This window comes from Gracilinanus agilis, chromosome 1, assembly GCF_016433145.1.
Source record: "Gracilinanus agilis isolate LMUSP501 chromosome 1, AgileGrace, whole genome shotgun sequence".
NCBI classification, from domain to species: domain Eukaryota; kingdom Metazoa; phylum Chordata; class Mammalia; order Didelphimorphia; family Didelphidae; genus Gracilinanus; species Gracilinanus agilis.
In genome coordinates, this window is record NC_058130.1 from 662,368,073 (window position 1) to 662,387,601 (window position 19,529).

Consider the following 19,529-nt stretch of genomic DNA (forward strand, 5'->3'; position numbering starts at 1 on the left):
ACTCACTAGCTATGTGACCCTGAGCAAGTCACTTAACCCCTATTGCCTAGCAGTTTTATGGAAGGTGCGGGAGGGAGGGAGGGAGGGAGGAAGGAAGGAAGGAAGGAAGGAAGGAAGGAAGGAAGGAAGGAAGCTTCACATGAAGTTATTTTCAAATATTTACTACAAAGATTTCTTCCCAATTAACTGCTTCTTTTCTAACTTTAGATGCATGGATTTTGTTCGTAAAAAAAGCTTTTCAATTTTTTTTTTGTAATCAAAACTTTTCACTCCTAAACCCGTTTAATTAAGAATTCTTTCCCTAGGCCAAAGTTATACAAAGTACCTTCTTTCATGCTCATTTTGAAATAAATTTTAATACATTAATTTTAAATGCTTTTAATTATTTAAATTAAATAAGTTTTAAATTAACTTTTGAATATGACCTTTTATATTCAAAGTAAGTAAGCATTTGGCTTATAGATTTTGGAAGATTGTCTAAATATAATTTTTGCTAGAATGCATTCCAGTTTTTGCAGCATTTTGTTGAAGAGAGTCCTTATCTCATCAGTTGGTGTTCTTGAGTTCTTGAAATGAAACATTGTTCTACCAGGTTTAATTGCTTCTGGATCCAACTTACCTAACCTAGGCCTTTGATACATTTTTATTTTTAACTAGTACATCCAATGTTCTTTTTAGAATACAATGCTGTTTTATTTCAATATTTTCTTCATCCCCTAGAAAATACTTCATTTAATCTCCTTGAGTCTCAGTTTCCTTATCTATAAAAAAAGAGAGAGCTTAAACTATCTTTAAGATTTAATCCATCTCTAAAATTTCATGTTTCTGCTGTTATAAAATGGAGGGATAGATAATAGAGACTTTTGAAAGGTGGATTGGATTTGGTGGGGGAGAAAGCACACTCTCACCCACAGGCCTCTGTGTAGGTGCTGCTGGCAAAAGGCTATGCCTCTCCTCTCCTGACAGGCTTGCTAAACTGAGCCTGTCAGCTATCCCCTTTTAACAGTTGCCCAGACAGGGAACCACTGAGAAGTTATATGTGTAGTTACCCTCTCTAATTCCTCAGGCTGGGGTTGGAATAGTTATTGATGAGGTCTATTGATGCTTGGTGAAGATCTGACTTCATAACTGACTCCCCTTCCCAAGGGCTTAGATACATTAACCACTCAGGAAAGGTACTTGGTAATAAACACTATATTTGATTCTAATTAATGGGGTTAGGAACAAGGGGAAGGATGGAGGATTTGGGAACTAATGATCAAGCTCAGGAGATTGCTAGATCAGGTAGAGACTGGAGGTTCTTCACCTTCTCACTAACTCTGGCCTGACTTGGCCAGAGCCAAACCAAAGATTAGGGAAGCCTATTGATGATCTTTGAATGACAGTATCACAATTCTCTCTCAGCTCTACTGACAATGATGGTAATTGCTCTCTAGCTCTCTCAATAAGGCAAGTTGGGTTGCAGGTACAGGACTACCCTCCCTCGACCTACCACCTCCCAAGTTCTGCTCCAGACTGAGCCACCCTGTGCTGTGCGTGGTGGGTATTTATAGGGTTGGCTCCAACTGACTTTTGCCCTGACTCCCGGCATCTGGGTACATTTCAGGGTGTTCAACTGCTGGTCTTGTCACTCAAAGGTGGTGTCCATCTTGTCCCAGAAATTCAATATAACACTGGTCACAAAAGTAGTCATCTAAGCTTCTTTGGTGAAGTTTAAACATAATTCAATTAAAAGAAATGAACTGGTTGGGTTTGTTTTGTTTTCTTTTGGGGGTGGAGGGGGAAGATGACAAAATAATCTCAAATTGGCCCTAAAAAACTAGGATATGAGATCTATAAAGATAAAGACAGCAATTTCTTCACCTGGGTGAAATAAGATAAAGGAGGATAAAAATAAAGCAGTCTAGGGATATCATGGGGCAAAGAATCTAATTCTAGGACTATGGTAGAGGAGAAAATTGCAAATAAATGGCAACTCTCTTATCTAACTTAAATGACTACATCTTTATTCATGATCCAGTATATAGCTCAAAGGAAAAGGACAACACAGAATAATGTGACACATGTAATTTACACAAATTTCAAGTGTTATCAATAAAAAAGAACTTGGGGAAAATTTATAGTTATTCAACTGATCTGTCTGTCCTCATGAACTATTGTCCTATATATCTTCTGTCCTTTGTGACTCAAGAACTCCCTGGAAAACCTCTCTCCATTTTCTCTCCTTTCCCTTTCTTCTTACTCCCATATAATCTGGCTTCTGATTATTCTTATCTTTCATTCCAATATTCCATTCTGATTCTTATCATTCCAACAAAAGTGCTTACCAAAGATCTCTTTAATTGCCAAATTCACTGGCCTTTTCTTAGGCCTCATTCTCCTTGACTTTCTTATATTCTTTGACACTTCATCATCCACTTCTCCTTAATACTTTCTAGGTTTTCAAGGCAACATTCTTTCTAGATCATGGCCTCTACCCACGAGTATCCCTCAGAGTTCTCTCCTGGGTCACCTTTGCTTCTCCTATTTTTATTTGGTGATCTTCTCAGCTCCCAATGATTACTGATCACCTCTAGGTTAATGATTCATAAATCTATTTATCCTGCTCTATACTCTCTACTGCCCTCCAACTTTGCATCTCCTTTCAGCTATCTCTAGGTGACACAATGGGCTGAGAGCCAGGCCTGGAGATGGGGTAACCTGGCTTCAAATCTGGCAGTTAACTCCCATTACTTAGCCCTTACAGTTCTTTTGCTTTGGAATCAATATATAGCATTGATTCCCAAAAAGGGGTTAAAATATATATATATATATGATTGGAGATGTAGACTCTTAGCAATCACACTAATGCAAATATTAATAATATGGAAATAGGTCTTGATCAATGACACATGTAAAACCTAGTGGTATTAATCTTTGGCTATGGGGGGGGGGGGGAGAGAACAGGACATAAATCATGTAACCATGGAAAAAATGCTCTAAATTAATTTAATTACTAATTAAATTAATTAAATTAAATTAATAAGTTTTTTTATTAAGAATATATGTCTACTAGTTATCATAAATTCAGCATGTTCAAAACCAAACTCTTCTTTTTTCCCCTAAGCCTTCCCCCTCTTTCAACCTTCCCTATTACTTTAGAGCAGTGATGGGCAAACTTTTTAAAAGAGGGGGCCAAAGGAAAGGAAATTCTCATCTGTCAGTCAGTTTCTAAAGCAACTCTTTCAAAGTTTCATTGTATTGTATCCTACTCACTGTATTCATCAGATTAGGAATGATGTCGAGGAGCTGGATAGAACATTTCAGGGGGCCACATCTGGCCCGAAGGCTGTAGTTTGCTCATCATTGCTTTAGAGGGTAACCCCATCCTCCCAGTCCCTGGGGCTAGTAACCCAGGGATCATTCTAAATTCCTCACTATCTCTTCCCCACCCCCCATCCAATCTGTTGCCAAGGCCTGTCAGTTTCACCTGTGCAACAACTTTCAATACTCCCCCTTCTCTCCTCCAACATTGCCACTACTCTGGGGCAGTTCCTCATCACTTGACACCTAGACTATCACAATACCCATCTGGTAGATCTACCTGCCTTCAACTCTCTCCCCAGGTCTAGAACCTTCTCCCTTCTTAACTCTGCCTCCTGGCTTCCCTGGCATCTTTTAATTGCCAACTAAAATCCCATCTTCTCCAACAAGTTCTATGGAACCTCTTAATTCTAGTGCCTTCCCTCTGTTCTAATGAGGGTTCTGGTCCTATTTATTCTATATATAATTTGCTTGTTTATAATCATCTGTTGTCTCACTTATCAGATCCTTGGGGGTAGGAATTGTCTTTTGCCTATTTCTGACTACCCAGCAATTAGCACAATGCCTGATACATGGTGGGTGCTTAGTAAATGTTTACTGATTATTCAAAGGTTAAAATAGAATCAAAATAATAATGTATGTGCTGAGGATGGGATGAAGAGGGAATATAGATAATGAAAATATTTGGGGGGAAATAGGATACACAATCCAAATTGTGAAGACAAGAGACTAGATCAGTACTGGTGAACCCAAAACAGAAACTCCCTACAGGCACAAATTGACTTAAAATTCAAGTTAACATTATCTATATATAAATTTGTTGTATTTTATTTTGCTAAATATTTCCCAATTACATCTTAATGTGGTCTGGCCTCCAGAATGTTGTGGTTACTGCAGTGCTCATATCCATTCCATTGTTTGACATATCTCTAGGCTAGATGATCTGATTAGTAAAGTATGAATTGCTAAACATGTTCAAGAAATAAAAATACCTGAAATACAAATAGATACTAAGTAATGCTATATAATAAAAGCATAGTTTAATGAACAGATAAGGATAACCTGTGATTAAAAATCAATACTCAAACTATTTACCTTCCTCCACCCATACAAAATAATTAAATTGCCATAATATGAAAGCTTTCCTTCTAAAAATGCTAGGAAATAACTTATTCTCCTAAATAAATAACAACCTCCATAAACCTTACAAAAGAGACTTATTTTAATAATAGAAAAGTAAGCTTCAGCCAGTCCTTTCCCAAATTATTACAAATACAAAGGTAGAAGAAAGTCAAATCAAGTTTTAATGTAGATCTTAAGATATACAACCCAAGCACTGATGTGTGTTGTTTTTTTTTAAACCCTTACCTTCCATCTTAGAATCATTACTATATATCCGTTCCAAGGCAAAAGAGAGTAAGAGCTAGGCAATAGGGTTAAGTGACTGGCCCTGAGTCATACAGCCAGGAATTATCTGAGGCCAGATCTGAACCTAAGACTTCCTGCCTTCCTAAGACTGGATCTTAATCCACTGAGCCACCTAGCTACCCCACCCATGTACTTTAATTTAAAAAAAAAAAACACCTCAAGAGGTTGACAAAAAAAAAGTGACATCAGATCAATTATTAATAATGGAAAATAAAAATCTATTGTGGAAAATGTTCTTGCGAACTCCATATCCCTTCCAATTTAAAAGCACTAAAAAGGCATCAGAAAAACACCATTACCTTCATCAAAATCAGCATCATCCTCTGTGTGCTGGGGAAAGGGAAAACAATTGGTGATTTCAAGTCTGTCTTCCACCACCAGACCCAAAAGTACTCCCTGGACAACTTCATTCCCCTGTCCTTCTTCTTGGTAATGTTTAATTATTTTCAAAACGACCTAAAAGAAACCATATAAATAGTTTTACAGGTATCAACAGAGTTCCAAAATATTTTATCTGAAAGAAAATAAATTAAGTAAACTGCAATGCTACTGAAATTCAGCTGATAGAAGCATTATATATATATATATATATAAGCATTTGATAGAATAGATAATAGAAGAATAGAATAAATTTAATATATAAATAGAATCATAAAATCATCATAAAATGCAATATAGGGGAGTTCACTGATAGGAGTACACTGATGGGAGTGCTAGACAAGAAAGGGCGAGAAGTTCTGGGAAGAAAAGAGGGACTGTGCGTGTCCTGTTTAAGCTAAATATCAGTCAAAAGGCTAAGACCAATTTTTTTTAATCACAGTACTGGAAAAATCGTCTAGTTCAAGGTTTCTGTCCATTAGTTTGGGAGCAAATTTTCACTTATCTCTATTACCTTTAGATATCAATTAACTACTCAGTTACTAGTTAGCTATTTAATCATTCATCTTTATCCTGGATTGAAATTTGAGGGAAGAAAAGGCTGGGGCATGCAGGGAAAGGCGGCAAAGCATGTAGAAGTTAACAAAATATATTTTGGCCACAACAATAATAGATAACTCCATATCACTTCCAAGATCTGGCAATTCTCCATTCTCTACCAGACAGTATGTGTTTGTATCTGGTAGAGGTGCAATGCTAGCTAAAGATCTGGGCTAGAGGACATAAGTTGAAATCTTCCCTATAATTCTTCATAGCTGTATAGCATCAAGGCAAATCTCTAAGAGTGAACTAAATCCTTAAGTTGAGATTGAATGATGATGAAGGAAGTATCCTTGTAGGACCTTCTTATATTGAAAAGTGAAAGTACTCATTCAAACAATTTAACTAGAAATGTATTAAAAGTTTTGTTCAAAATATCTGTTTAAAATGCTTATTGAGACAGTCCTGCCTAAGAACTACAGTAGGATCTATGGGGGAAAGTATTCAGAACTATTATCTTGACATGATAGAAAACACCTCCTCAGTTAGAGCAATGGCAAACCAGATCCTGGGAAGTTGAAAGGAAGTCAAGGACTCCTCTCCCATTTGAGGATTAGAGGCACCAGGGAGCTGATGGGAAGGTAAAACACTCCTTTCTTCTCTCCCACTCTAGTCCTAGTAGAAGGAATGGAGACTTCCATTTCCCAAAAGAGGCAATAAGAAAATAAGGCTATTGAGTGAGGAGATTTCCCCACAAACTAATGGGGTAGAAGTCAAGAAACGTAAGGATGGGTTCTCATATGGGTTTTGCAGGTAGGAGAGGAGAGTTATATGAGAAAGTAGAAAGGTGCCATTGATCAGCATGGTATTTTACTTGGGAGATTTTTTAGCTACAAAAAAGCAACAGAGCTTTTAGACCTTTAATGGCAATGTCCATAGAAACCACAAGATGGGGATGTTACCCCAATGAAAGCTGCCTCTCTGTGCAGTTCTTCTGTCAATACCAAGATCACAGAGCTAGAAGGAGCCATTTAATCCAATACTTTCATTTAACATATGAGGAAAGCAGGCCTCAAAGTGAAGTGATTTGCCCAAGGTCACACAGTAGTAGGTAGCAGAACCAATAAACAAACCTATTTCTTCTCAGTTCAAAACCTGTTTTTTCTCGAATCACATACTTAGCTGTTCTCCCTGAACTTCTTTTCTCCTCTGACCTTTTAACTGTGAGTAATACAGAAATTAAGATTTTTATTTACTAGAGTTGTTTTACATTGTTCATTTGGAATATTTCATACTTTTCTAAAAATATAAACTAATTTAGATTATCTTTTTTTCACTTATCTGTCTCTGGACTGGTTTTCTTTTGAAGGTCAGTGATCCCAGAAAGGTTATTAGTTATGCTAAAGGGGCCCAAGTTTTTTCTAACAGTGCATTAGTACTCAGTAATATAAAGAAACTAGAGAGAGCTTTCTTTGTGGAGGCTTCCTAAAATAGAATGGATAACATCTCAAGTACTTGTGAGTTTTCTATAACAGGACTTGACAAAACTCATACTAATGACCAGATTTTAAAACTCACTAAATATTTTCCTATCTCCATAAGCTTGCTTATATAATCAAAGCTATTTCTATAATATACATGAAGTTGCCACAAAAGGCCATAAGCAAACTGGCTAATAAGGTAAAAGTTGTTTTGAACTTTCTGTATTTTGCCTCATTCCTACTCCTACTGACACATTTTACAGTAATGTTTCCTAAAATATAGTCACCATCTTCTGAGGTTTGACTGTCCTTAGTTGGAAGTCTTAGCAAGGAATTCCAAAATGCAAGAAGTCAACCAGATATATCTTCTGAGATGATGCTACAAGAATTATTTTTATTCCTTTATTTTTCAGCATAGACAACTGGACATAGTATAAAGAAGTACTATGTACTTACTAATGAATATACAGCACCAGGAAGAAAACATTTGATTCTTTAAAATAAAAATTCATTAGGCCATTTCTTTGGATCTTCCTTTTCCCAAATGGTTGAAAACAAGAAGCAAAAAGAAATTATTATAGAGTAAAAATCTAGTTCAACAGAGGAAAAAAGATTAACAACTATAATCTTACAGATAAAAAAATCAAGTTGTAACTAGCCTAGAAAGATATTTATGAACTGTGGGACCTTGAAGAAACAAAGCAGTTTGGCTAAAACATCTGCTCTAACTAAAATGAAAAGCAAAAAACTTGGTTTCAGTTGGCAATAATCTCTAAGACTGATCTGTCAAGCTCAGACCATAAATTTCTATTTCATAAAAGATGCCCAGAATAATTGTATTTTTAAAAATTAACTTTGTTTAAAATGTTTCCAAAAATAGTGCTTTAAAATGTTCCCTCAAAGAGTCTAGAGAGCTTTGAAAAACTTACTCCATGTTAGGTTTTCATTACTTTTGATTTCTGACATTAATTTTACCAAGTTTGTGTCTAAGGAATGGAAATGTCATTGTAGTTGTTATTTTTTAAATGTAGCTAAACAGATCATGTGCTCTTTTTTTTTATTTTATTATTTATTAGAATCTAGGTTGGCTTATATGCTGAAATGTTAGTTATGACTGTTTCTAACAAAAAAGAACTTTGACAAATAATTTTTAAAGTCTATCCACATTTCCTAGAAAAACTAGAAGACTGGCTGAAAACAGATTTATACAATCTACTGCAATACACCCATATATAAAAGTGGCATCCAAAAAAATTTAAAATTATGCTTCACTACTGTAGTTATAGGGAGAGAATGAAGTCAGACATAAAAGGGTTCATAAATATTTTTATTAGATAAATATAAGTTTTTGCAAAAACAAAACTAAAGTAGTTAGAATGGCATTGTCAGTAGCAAAATAGATCTTTTGCAATAAATGCAAAGTTTAATAAGTAGTAACTATGATTCATAGCAAGAAATACTCAATTAGCTGACTGAATAATTGAATATGTCATAACAATAAGAATCAAGAAGTAATAGTAGAATGATATTTAGTTTATCTCCAATATTACTGGGTACTCACATAGTCCTCATATTTTCATAATCAGGATGTGACATAAAGAAATTGAGCAAACTTATCCTGCAGTTCCTACTGACATTACTATGACCTTGAGAAGGGGAGAGGACACAGCAGAGACCAAGATAAAAAGCCTGAGGTTACGAATCCTTCTATTAAACCAGCAAGGGGTCTTTGCTGCCCCACCCCAATTGGACATCAAAGGTATAAAAATCCCTAACCTATAGATAGACCTCAGGGTCTCAGACCATGGTGGGGTATGTCTACAGACTCATGACATATATGATTTGTGCACAAAGTCAGATTTTGCACATAAGTCCTTTGTCCAGTCTTTTTCTTTCAAGTTTAACATGAAAAATTTGTGGGGAATTCCCACAAATATACAAGCTATTCCAAAAGTTTTAAATGTAGTTTTAAGCTATTCAAACTTATTTAAGGTAATTTAGAGTACAGCTTTAAGCTATACCTTAGATACCCTGTATAAGACCAAAAGTCAAAAAAAAGACAAAACAGCTTTCAAAAGAAAAATTGCAAACAATCAATACAAAAACATGAACCAATGCTCCAAATAACTAGTGGAAATGCCAATTTGCTCCAAATTTTCTGCACATGCCAAGCAAACTATTAAAGATGATAAAAGAAAATCAGTAGGGGGCCATTGGAAGACAAACAGAAGTTTACTGTGATAAAGCAGTGATCTGAATCAACAGTTCTAGAAAACAATCTTGAATTATGTAGGAAAAGTGATTCAACTGATCATATCCTTTGACCTGGCTAATCTCACTACTAGGCATACAGCCCAAAAAAGCTACACAGGGGGAAGGTCTCATATTTAGGCAAATAATTATAGCAGCACTCTATAATAACAATAAACCTGAAATTCAAAAGATGCTAGGGAAGTAACAAATAGGGGGGAAATCTTTTATAACAAAAACCTCTTACAAAGGTCTAATTACTCAAATTTATAAGGAGCTAAATCAATTGTACAAAAAAAAAAGCAAGCCATTCCCCAAATGATAAATGGGCAAGGGACATGCATAGGCAATTTTCAGATAAAGAAACCAAAACTATCAATAAGCACATGAAAAAGTGCCCTGAATCTCTTATAATTAGAGAAATGCAAATCAAAACAACTCTGAAATACCACCTCACACCTAGCAGATTGACAGCAAAGGAAAGTAATAAATTTTGGAGGGGATGTGGCAAAATTGGGACATTGGTACATTGCTGGTGGAGTTGTGAATTGATCCAACCATTCTGGATGGCAATTTGGATGTCCAAAGGGCTTTAATTTAAAAAGACTGTCTGCCTTTTGATCCAGCCATACCACTGCTGGGTTTATACCCCAAAGAAATCATAAGGAAAAAGATGGGTACAAAAATATTTATACCCTCACTCTTTGTAATGGCAGAAAATTGGAAAACAAGAGTATGCCCTTCAATTGAGGAATGGCTCAACAAATTGTGGTATCTATTGGTGATGGAATACTATTGTGCTGACAGGAATAATAAACTGGAGGAATTCCATGTGAACTGGAACGACCCCAGGAACTGATGTAGAGTGAAAGGAACAGAACCAGGAGAACTTTATACACAGAGACAGATACAGTGTGGCACAATCGAATATAATGGACTTCTCTACTAGCAGCAATGCAATGATCCAGGACAATTCTGAGGGACTTATGAGAAAGAACACTATTCACATCCAGAGAAAGAACTGTGGGAGTAGAAACACAGAAGAAAATCAACTGCTTGATCACGAGTTGATGGGGGACATAGACTCCAAGGGATCACTTTAATACAAATATTAATAATATGGAAATCGGTCTTGATCTATGACATATGTAAAACCCAGTGGAATTGTTCACTGGCTATGGGAGGGGAGTGGGAGGAGGAGAGGGAAAGAACATGAATCATGTAACCATGGGAAAACATTCCAAATTAATTAAATACAATGTTTCAAATCAAAAAATAAAAAAAGCAAGACATTGATAAACTAGAAGGTTTCCACAAGAAGGCAAACAGGAGAGTGAAGACAGTATAATATGAGTATCAAAATATCAGTATCAAATGTTTCTCCTGTGAAAAGACATAACGAACAAATGAAACCTAATGTCTTCAAATATTTGAGGGCTGTCATGTGGAATGAGGATTAAGACTGGTTCTGTATGGCCCTCAAGAACAGAACCAGATAAAACCATTACCTCTCATCTTTAATAATGTTTATAAATCTTAAAATAACTGGAACATCTGAGAAGCAACATGGGATACATGTGGTACCTTTGTCTCTCACTGCTACTATAAGACCCTCCTACTGACACAATCATCTATCCTTTGAGGTTCATGCCACCCTATTCCAGCTGCCAAATGCTTTTCACTATTTTACAAATGTAATTTCACTCTGACATATTAATGTTGCGTAATGAGAATAAGCTCCAAATGGCAAAGATATAATTTCACAGTTATTAGGCAGTAGGAAAAAAGGCCAGGGTGGACAACTACTTAGCTGGGATTTAAGAACTGATCTGAATCTCTCATATCAACCAAGCTTGGAAAATTTATTGTTTTAGATCAGTTTAATTCCCAAAGAAACTGAAATGCTACAAAATCTCCCTCTAGTATATTTTGTAAAGGTTGTAAGAATGAGGCAAGCCCTGACATTTACTGATTTGTCAGGGGTATTTATACCATGGGGCCGACCTGGCTCACGGCACCTGGGAACATTCCGAGTCTTTCAACTGCTATCCCTGTCAGTCAAGGTGGCATCCATCATTTCCCAGAGTATGAATATAACAATAGGAATATCATTAGTGGGGCACGGGAAGGTCACCTTCAGGTCTGAGATATTGGTGGGTACCTGCCTGAGTGAAGGACTTTTGGCTTAGGGATTACCTGCATTCCCTTTCCTGCTGATACCCTACCTTCATCCGCAATGCCTGGTTGTTCCTGATTAAACACCCAAATATCTTCAAGATCAGATCTGCGTTTGGTTTCTAATGGAGACAGACTTGACTGGGAGGGAGTGCAGTACCACTGGCAGGCTGATCTCCATTTTGAACCTGACCCCCTGCTAGGAGAAGGGGGAAGTTTCTGTGCATCCTGACTGGCACCACCATCAAATCGGGATATCACTCACTTCTCCTTGAGGGGATAGCATTCTTTCAACCATTCTACAGTGGCACGAACCGGATCTTCCAGTTCCCAAGGGGATACCATTTTAGTCTCTCAGCAATAGGGGTGGCTGTGAGGGAGGAGGGGTCCTTCATACTTTACTAGCTGGTCCACAACTACACCCCCTATCCTCCTAAACATCGCCCCTTTTACAGGCAAAACCTAAATTTTCATTTAATTCTGGCTTTTTTAATGACTAATATGTGACCTTGAGTGTTTTCTTATTTGGGTAAGAATAGATCATTTTTCTGACACTGAACAAAGAAAAAAGTTATTGCCAGAATATAAATTTGAAAAACAGATCTGTATTAGTCTGAAATAGAACACATTTTATAGCTCAAATGGAATAAGGATTCCATCTCATAAATAGCTAAATCAAGTAATAAATGGGATTCAAATCAGAGCTACAAAGTTCTGATATGAAAGAACATAAAATTTTCAATAACAAAAAGTTGTACTTTGTTTCTGATATATATTGTACTACTTAAAATGTTTCTCTATACTTAATCAATGTAATCTCTGCAAAAGAAGATATTCAGTATCATTAGTGGTCCAAAATTAAGTTAAATGAAGTACAAATATGTAAGAAAAAGTGGAAGTAACCACAGAAATCAATAGGGTAAAAAACTACTATAAGTGTAAAAACATGGCAGAAAACCTTTCATGTTACTATCTTTCAAATTTAAATTGCTCAAAAGAAGTCATTTACTTGCTATTTTAAAAAATGTTTATCAGTACTTAAGGTTCAGTGACTTTAATTACTTTTCAACTTAAAACCCTCAGTTTATTTTCATCAACTTAAAGAGTCCTTTACAACTAGTCCTTCATGTATCTACCAAATCTACTTAATTCTAACCCAAATAGAAATTTTTCATTTTTTACCAATATTTTACCTATTGTTATAATTAGCTACTCAAATGATAATAATGTTAAGTTTTCCTCATATTAAGTTTCCATATTTACTGATTTGGAATATTACACATTCGTAAATATATGCTTAAAAAATAAATGGTTTACAATGAACAAAAATTAATTCCCTGCCTAGTGTTGTCTTCGCTTCCTTTTTCCTCTTTCTTAACTCTCTTTAAGTCAGGCTTCTGACTTCAACATTCAATAGAAACTGCTCTCTCCAAAGTAGCCAATTATTACTTAATTATCAAATCTCTTACTCTTCTGAAACTCTTCTTTCCAGGTTTTTATACTCTCTTAGTCTTCCTACACCAATTCACCACTCCTTCTTAGTATCATTTACTAAGATTTTCATTTGACTCACATCTGCTAACTATAACAATCCCTCCAGGCTCTGTCCAGGATCCCATTCTCCTACTATATATATTTCCCTTGGTTATATCATCCACTCTCATATAGTCATTCAAATCATCATCTCTATGCTAATGATTCTCAGATGTACTTATCCACCTCTAAGATCTCTCTTGACCATCAACTTCACATCTGCAACTGTCAACTAAACATCTCAAACTAAATGTTCCATAGACATCTTAAACTCAACACACCTAATAGTTATTATCTTCCCCTACAAACAGATCCTTTCCTCTTCTGATATTCCATTTAACTCTTTAGGGTACCATCATCCTCCCAATCACTCTGGTTCAAAACCTATGTTACCATCTTCAACTCTTACTCTCTCACCTCCCACATCAAATCTGTTGTCAAGAGTCCTGTCAATTTTAACTCAAATATACCCCTTTCTCTCCTCAGACACTGCCATCCAACTTGGTGTAGGACCCCATTACCCCACACCTGGAATACTGCAAAAGTCAGACAGTTGGTATATCTGCCTCAAGCCTCTCTCCAAACCAGTATATCCTCCACTCTGTCACCCAAGTAACCTCCCTAATGTGTAGGTCTGAGCAAGTCACACACACACACACTTCATCCCACACATAAACATATTCAATAAATCCCCCTATCACCTGCAAGCTCAAATATAAAATCCTTTGGCATTCAAAGCCCTTCATAACCAGGCCCCCTACTACTTTTCCAGTCTTCTCACTTATTGCCCTCATCTGCTCTGTGTTTTTGAGACACTGAGCTCCTTGCCATTCCTGAAACAAAGGGCAATCCATTATCTGGGCTCCTCACATTTTCAGTCCCCCATGCCCAGAATGCTCTCTCTCCTCTGCTCTACTTCCAGGCTTCCTTCTGTATTGAACAGGGAATCATGAATGAACAATGGACCCCTCCACTTAAATGAATACATAATCAGAGTCAGAAGCCAAAGTATAAGATGGACTTTATTGGTACCTTTTGTGAAAGGGGACATTCCTGGCTTTGGATGTCCAAAATGGCAAATGCCCTAGATAGCAAATTCATGACAGATGCTCTAATAGCAAAATGAAAATGTCTACATGTAAAACAGACCTTTTATTGTATTGCTGACACAAGAGCCACACACGCACACCTTTGTGATGTTACAGTTATTGAGTACATGATAATTACAAACCCCAACAGTTTCATTCCCCCATGCTTCCTTTCCTCCTGCTAGGATCATGGTGCAAAGTTTGAGGAACATTGACCTAAGTTCAAGGAGATACATATGCAAGGACCTCTGTATTCCTTGTTATCAAACACTCCTTCCTGACTTCTCCAGGACTAATGCCTGCCTCCATGTTCCCTGGACTTGTTCCCAAATTGAAGCTTTAGATAAACTACCCCTGCATTACCCCTCCCAATCATAATGAAAACAGGATGTTTAAGCTATGCTTCTTTACCACCACCACCACCCCCCAAGAATATTGAGGTTACAAGCCAAATATCATTACCCTAAGAATTCCACACATAATCCCATTTCATACACTTCAAATCTCAGCTAAAGTCTCTCCTTTTACAAGAAACTTTTTCTGATCCCTGCCTAGAAGTTAATTATCTTAAATTATATCTTGTTTATATGTAATTGTTTGCATGTTGTCCCCATTAGAATGTAAATACATTGCAATCAGAGGCTGTTTTTTGCCTTTGTTTCCCAAATGTTTAGCACAAGGTTTGGCACATATTAAATGTTTAAGAACTTATAGTTAACCAAAAATGTAAACGTTTTTAGTTCTTGACATAAAATTTTTAAAAGAATTTCTAGAACTTTTTAGAAATGTTCTCCATGAGTATTTAAGTCATAGATTTTTCTGTTGATAAGAGAAAACTCTGGATCAAGCAACTATCTTCTAAGAGTCTTAACATAACAAACAGATATAGATATTTCTAAGTTATTTGATCTGTAATAGGTAACCTCTGGGAAGAAGATGCTTGAGAGACAGATCGTTGGTTATAGAATTTAGAATTTACCCAGATGGCATGAGCCAAGGGCAAAAGACAGTTGCTACCACCACTATAAAAGCCCAGGGGCAGAAGACTTCAGGGTCTCATTTTTGAGAAGGGCTCGTGGGTGGTGAAGGGTGGGTAGGCCTATAGCCCAGCATATCCAGCATCTGTACCTGACTGTCTCAAATTATCAATTCACCTATTACTGAACAAGGCCGAGAGATAAACATCAACTCCTGCTATCAAGAAGAATATCACAATCCCTTCTTTTCACTTGGTCTAGACCAGTGATTCCCAAAGTGGGCACCACAGCCCCCTGGTGGGTGCTGCAAGCAATCCAGAGAGTGATGGCCACAGGTGCATTTGGGGGCAGTGAATAACAGTAAGGGGGCGGTGATAGTATGTGACAGGGAGCACTAAGTAATATTTTTTTTCTGCAAAGGGGGTGGTAGGCAAAAAAAGTTTGGGGACCACTGGTCTAGACCACTGCTGGGTCTGACCAGGGTCTGGGAGGGAGAGAAGCCTCTCCAGCCAGCTGCCAACTGGTTACTTATTAATTAGCCTAGTCTAACTCCCATAGAATTAGCATAGCCATTCCCAACACTACTTTCCTTATCCTGAATCCCACCCCTTTGAGTTATAGCATTAAAACCCTTTGAAACATATTTCAAGTGAGGACTGATATCATTCCACAAGCAAGTGAATAATTTCTGCCAAGGGAGAAAGGGGATTTTACCAAATCCCAGTCAGTCAGCATTATCCAACTCAATACCAATACTGTCCTTATTACAAACCTTTTTCCTCTAACCCAGTGGTTCCCAAAGTGGGTGCTACCGCCCCCTGGTGGGTGCTGCAGCGATCCAGGGGAGCGGTGATGGCCACAGGTGCATTTATCTTTCCTATTAAAATTTTTAAAAAATTAATTTCCAGGGGGCTAAGTAATATTTTTTCTAGAAAGGGGGAGGTAGGCCAAAAAGGGGGAGGTAGCAGTTTGGGAACCACTGCTCTAACCTAACACCAAGCAAAGTAACCAGAGGAGTTGTGTGGAACAATATACAACTCCTCACTTGATAACTTTGGCTTGGGCACTGTTTGTAGGGTCAAGTGCTTAGCTGAGCTGAACATTCACAAGCTCTGGTGGTTATCAGCGCACCTTGGTGGCCACTCAGGTATCCCTATCCTCACTCAGCCTAGATCCATTTACCATCAAGGGATCTTGCGATAACAGTAAGAGAAAAAGAATTTGAAGAAATCAGAATAGAAAATAAGATAACATGATAATCTTTTTGCAGACAATATAATCCACATATATGTGGAAAATCCTAGGAATTCAACTAAAAAGTTAGTTAAAAGTAAATTTAGCAAAGTAGCAGGATATAAAATAATTACATAGATCAACAGCATTTCTATATATCACCAAGGAAGTCATGAAAAAGAATTTTTTTAAAACCCTTATCTTCTGTCTTATTGGCTCCAAGGTAGAAGAGTAGTAAGGGCTAGGCAATGGGGGTTAAGTGACCTGCCCAGGGTCACACAGCTAGGAAGTGTCTGAGGCCAGATTTGAATCTAGGACCTCCTGGCTCTCAATCCACTGAGCCACCCAGCTGCACCCATGAAAAAGATATTAAGAGATATTCCATTTAAAATAACCATAGACTGAATAAAATACCTGGAAGTATATCTGCAAAAACAAATCCAGGAACTACATAAATATAATTATAAAACATCATTTATGCAAATGAAGTCAGATTTAAATAAATGGAGAAATATTCACTATTCATGAGTTGGCAGTCAATATAATAAAAATGACAATTCTACCTAATCTACTTATTCAATGACTTCCCAATTATATATAGATAGAGATATATATACCGATATATATAGAAAGTTGCGGTTGGGCTAGAAAAAAAAATAAATTCATTTGGATGCACAAAAGGTCAAGAATATCAAAGGAACTAATGAAAAAAAATACTGTAAAGGATGACTAGTAGTACCAGATTTTAAACTGTATAATAAAGCAGCAATTATCAAAACTCTCTGGTACAGACTAAAAAAATAGAAAGGCAGATCATGAGAACAGAAAAGACATAAATAATAGGAAAAGATTCTAGTAACCTTGTGTTTGACAAATGTAAAGATCTAAGCTTTCCAGATAAGAATTCATTATCTGGTAAAAATTGTTGGGAAACTAGAAAGTAGTCTGGCAGAAACTAGGTACAGATCAATCTTACACCATTTACCAAGATACGGTCAAAAAGTATACATGATTTGACATGAAGGGAGATAGATATCATAAACAAATTAGAAGAGCATAGAACATATTACCTAGCAGATACAAGAATTTATGAATAAACAAGAGATTGGGAACATTGTTAAGATGTAAAATGGATTACTTGATTGCATTAAATGAAAAAGGGTTTGTACAAATAAAACCAATGTGGTCAAAATTAAAAAGGAAGTTGAAAATTGTTAGAGGAGATGTAGAAGAATGGGTATATGAATACGCTGTTGGTGGAACTGTAAAACAATACAACCATTTTGGAGAGCAATTTGGAATTATATCCAATTTGTTAAAAAAACAAATATACCCTTTAAACCAGCAATACTCTTAGTAGGTCTGTTTCCCAAGGTGAACAGGAAAGGGCGGGAAAAAACCCTTTACGTCCTAAAATATTTATAGCATTTTTCTTTGGTGGTGGCAAAGAACTAGAAATTGAGGAGTGACTAAACAAATTGTAGAATATGATTATGATGGAATACTACTGCCCAGCAAAAATGGTGAGTTAATTTTATTTAAAAACATAGAAAGGGGGCAGCTGGGTAGCTTAGTGGATTGAGTCAGCCCTAGAGACAGGAGGTCCTAGGTTCAAATCTGGCCTCAGACACTTCCCAGCTGTGTGACCCTGGGCAACTAGACCCCCATTGCCTACCCTTACCACTCTTCTGCCTAGGAGCCAATACACAGAAATTAAGGGTCTAAAAAAAAAACAACTCCAAATAAATAAATAAATAGATGGATAGAAGCATGGAAAGACCTGCATGAAATTATGAAAAGTGAGATGAACAGAATCAAGAGATTATTATTATATACAGCAACAGAAATACTGTTTGAAGAATAACTATGAATGTCCAAACACCAGAGAAATAAATAGAAGCATAGTTCTATACATATTTTTTTTCATACGATACCTTCTCTAGTGCGGACCTGGGCAGGAGGAAGGAAGACTCTTCAGAACTTTAACATAACCAAAAAAAATTAACTAGCTAATTAAAAAAATAATAACTTCAATGCACTGATTCAATGCAACTTTTTGCTATGGTACATTTCATTTCTGCCTCATAACAACTATAAGATTAAAATTGATATCCAATAACTCTAAATATTATATTTATAAGATTTATTAATAATCACTTGAAGTAAAAGAAATGAAAGGATAAAAGCAAAAACCTGAGTAAAGCCAGCTTTCCTTGCCACATTCCATTCCAGGGAAAGGAAGAGAGAGTGAGGGGTAGGGTCACACAAAACTTTATCTCCAAAAGGTAAGGATATAATGTGAGAAAGAACTTGGGAAGCTGGGATTTAGAGTCCTGGGGAGAAAATCCTAATTACACAAACATATTGCTAGTAAAAAAGAGGAAGAAAATTTTAAGGTTGTTTATTAAAGTTACTAAAATAACATGTTGAAACAAAAGCCTTAACTATTTTATTTTTTCTTCTTTGACTCGGATTTGCCTAAGCTGCAATTTACCTCTACTTTTTCTACTCAAAGATTATTGCTGAGCATGAATTCTTGCAAACCAGAATACTAAAAGAATTTTTTGTGCTAAGAAAATTTGGATAGATTTTTCCAAAGGATAATATTTGATAAGATCCTTAAACCAACCTTTTCATACAAATGAAAAATCTCTACAAGCCCATAGTAATTTTAAAGCAACGAATAAAAATTTTTACTGGTCCAGATAATATTATCATTGCCTCCTCCTTTCTCTTATTTTTTCATTCCATATATTAATTATCTTGGTCACTGGAAAAGGGAATCAAACAAAAAAATGCCTGAAAATGGACCAAAACAACTCTCTCATCAGGTACTTTAAAAGTACCAGGTCGAGATGGCAAAGTAGCACAGAAAGCTGTAATCACAGAACCAACAAGAGGACAGAAGTGAAGTAATTCTCTTGCAGAAAATCTGAAAGGTAGGCAGAGAGGAACTATTTCACTGGGGCAAGAGGGGAGTGAAGTCAGGAGCAAAACAAGCTGCCTAAGAGTGAAGTCAGGAGCAAAACAAGTTGCCTATCTCCTACCTACTGCTCCAGGTTGTTTTTGTTTGTTTTTTTCTTAAATCCTTACCTTCAGTCTTGGAGTCAATACTGTGTATTGAGTGGTAAGGGTAGGCAATG

General features: G+C 36.4%; 1 protein-coding gene across 1 annotated transcript in view; it reads right to left on the reverse strand.

Moving 5' to 3' along the window:
- EIF3H (eukaryotic translation initiation factor 3 subunit H) overlaps positions 1 to 19,529 on the reverse strand; it is a 126,055-nt gene that overhangs the window by 94,639 nt on the left and 11,887 nt on the right. The window contains exon 2 of the mRNA XM_044668859.1: positions 5,031 to 5,187. Coding sequence (XP_044524794.1) covers positions 5,031 to 5,187 — 157 coding nt within the window. The remainder of the gene's footprint in view (positions 1 to 5,030; positions 5,188 to 19,529) is intronic.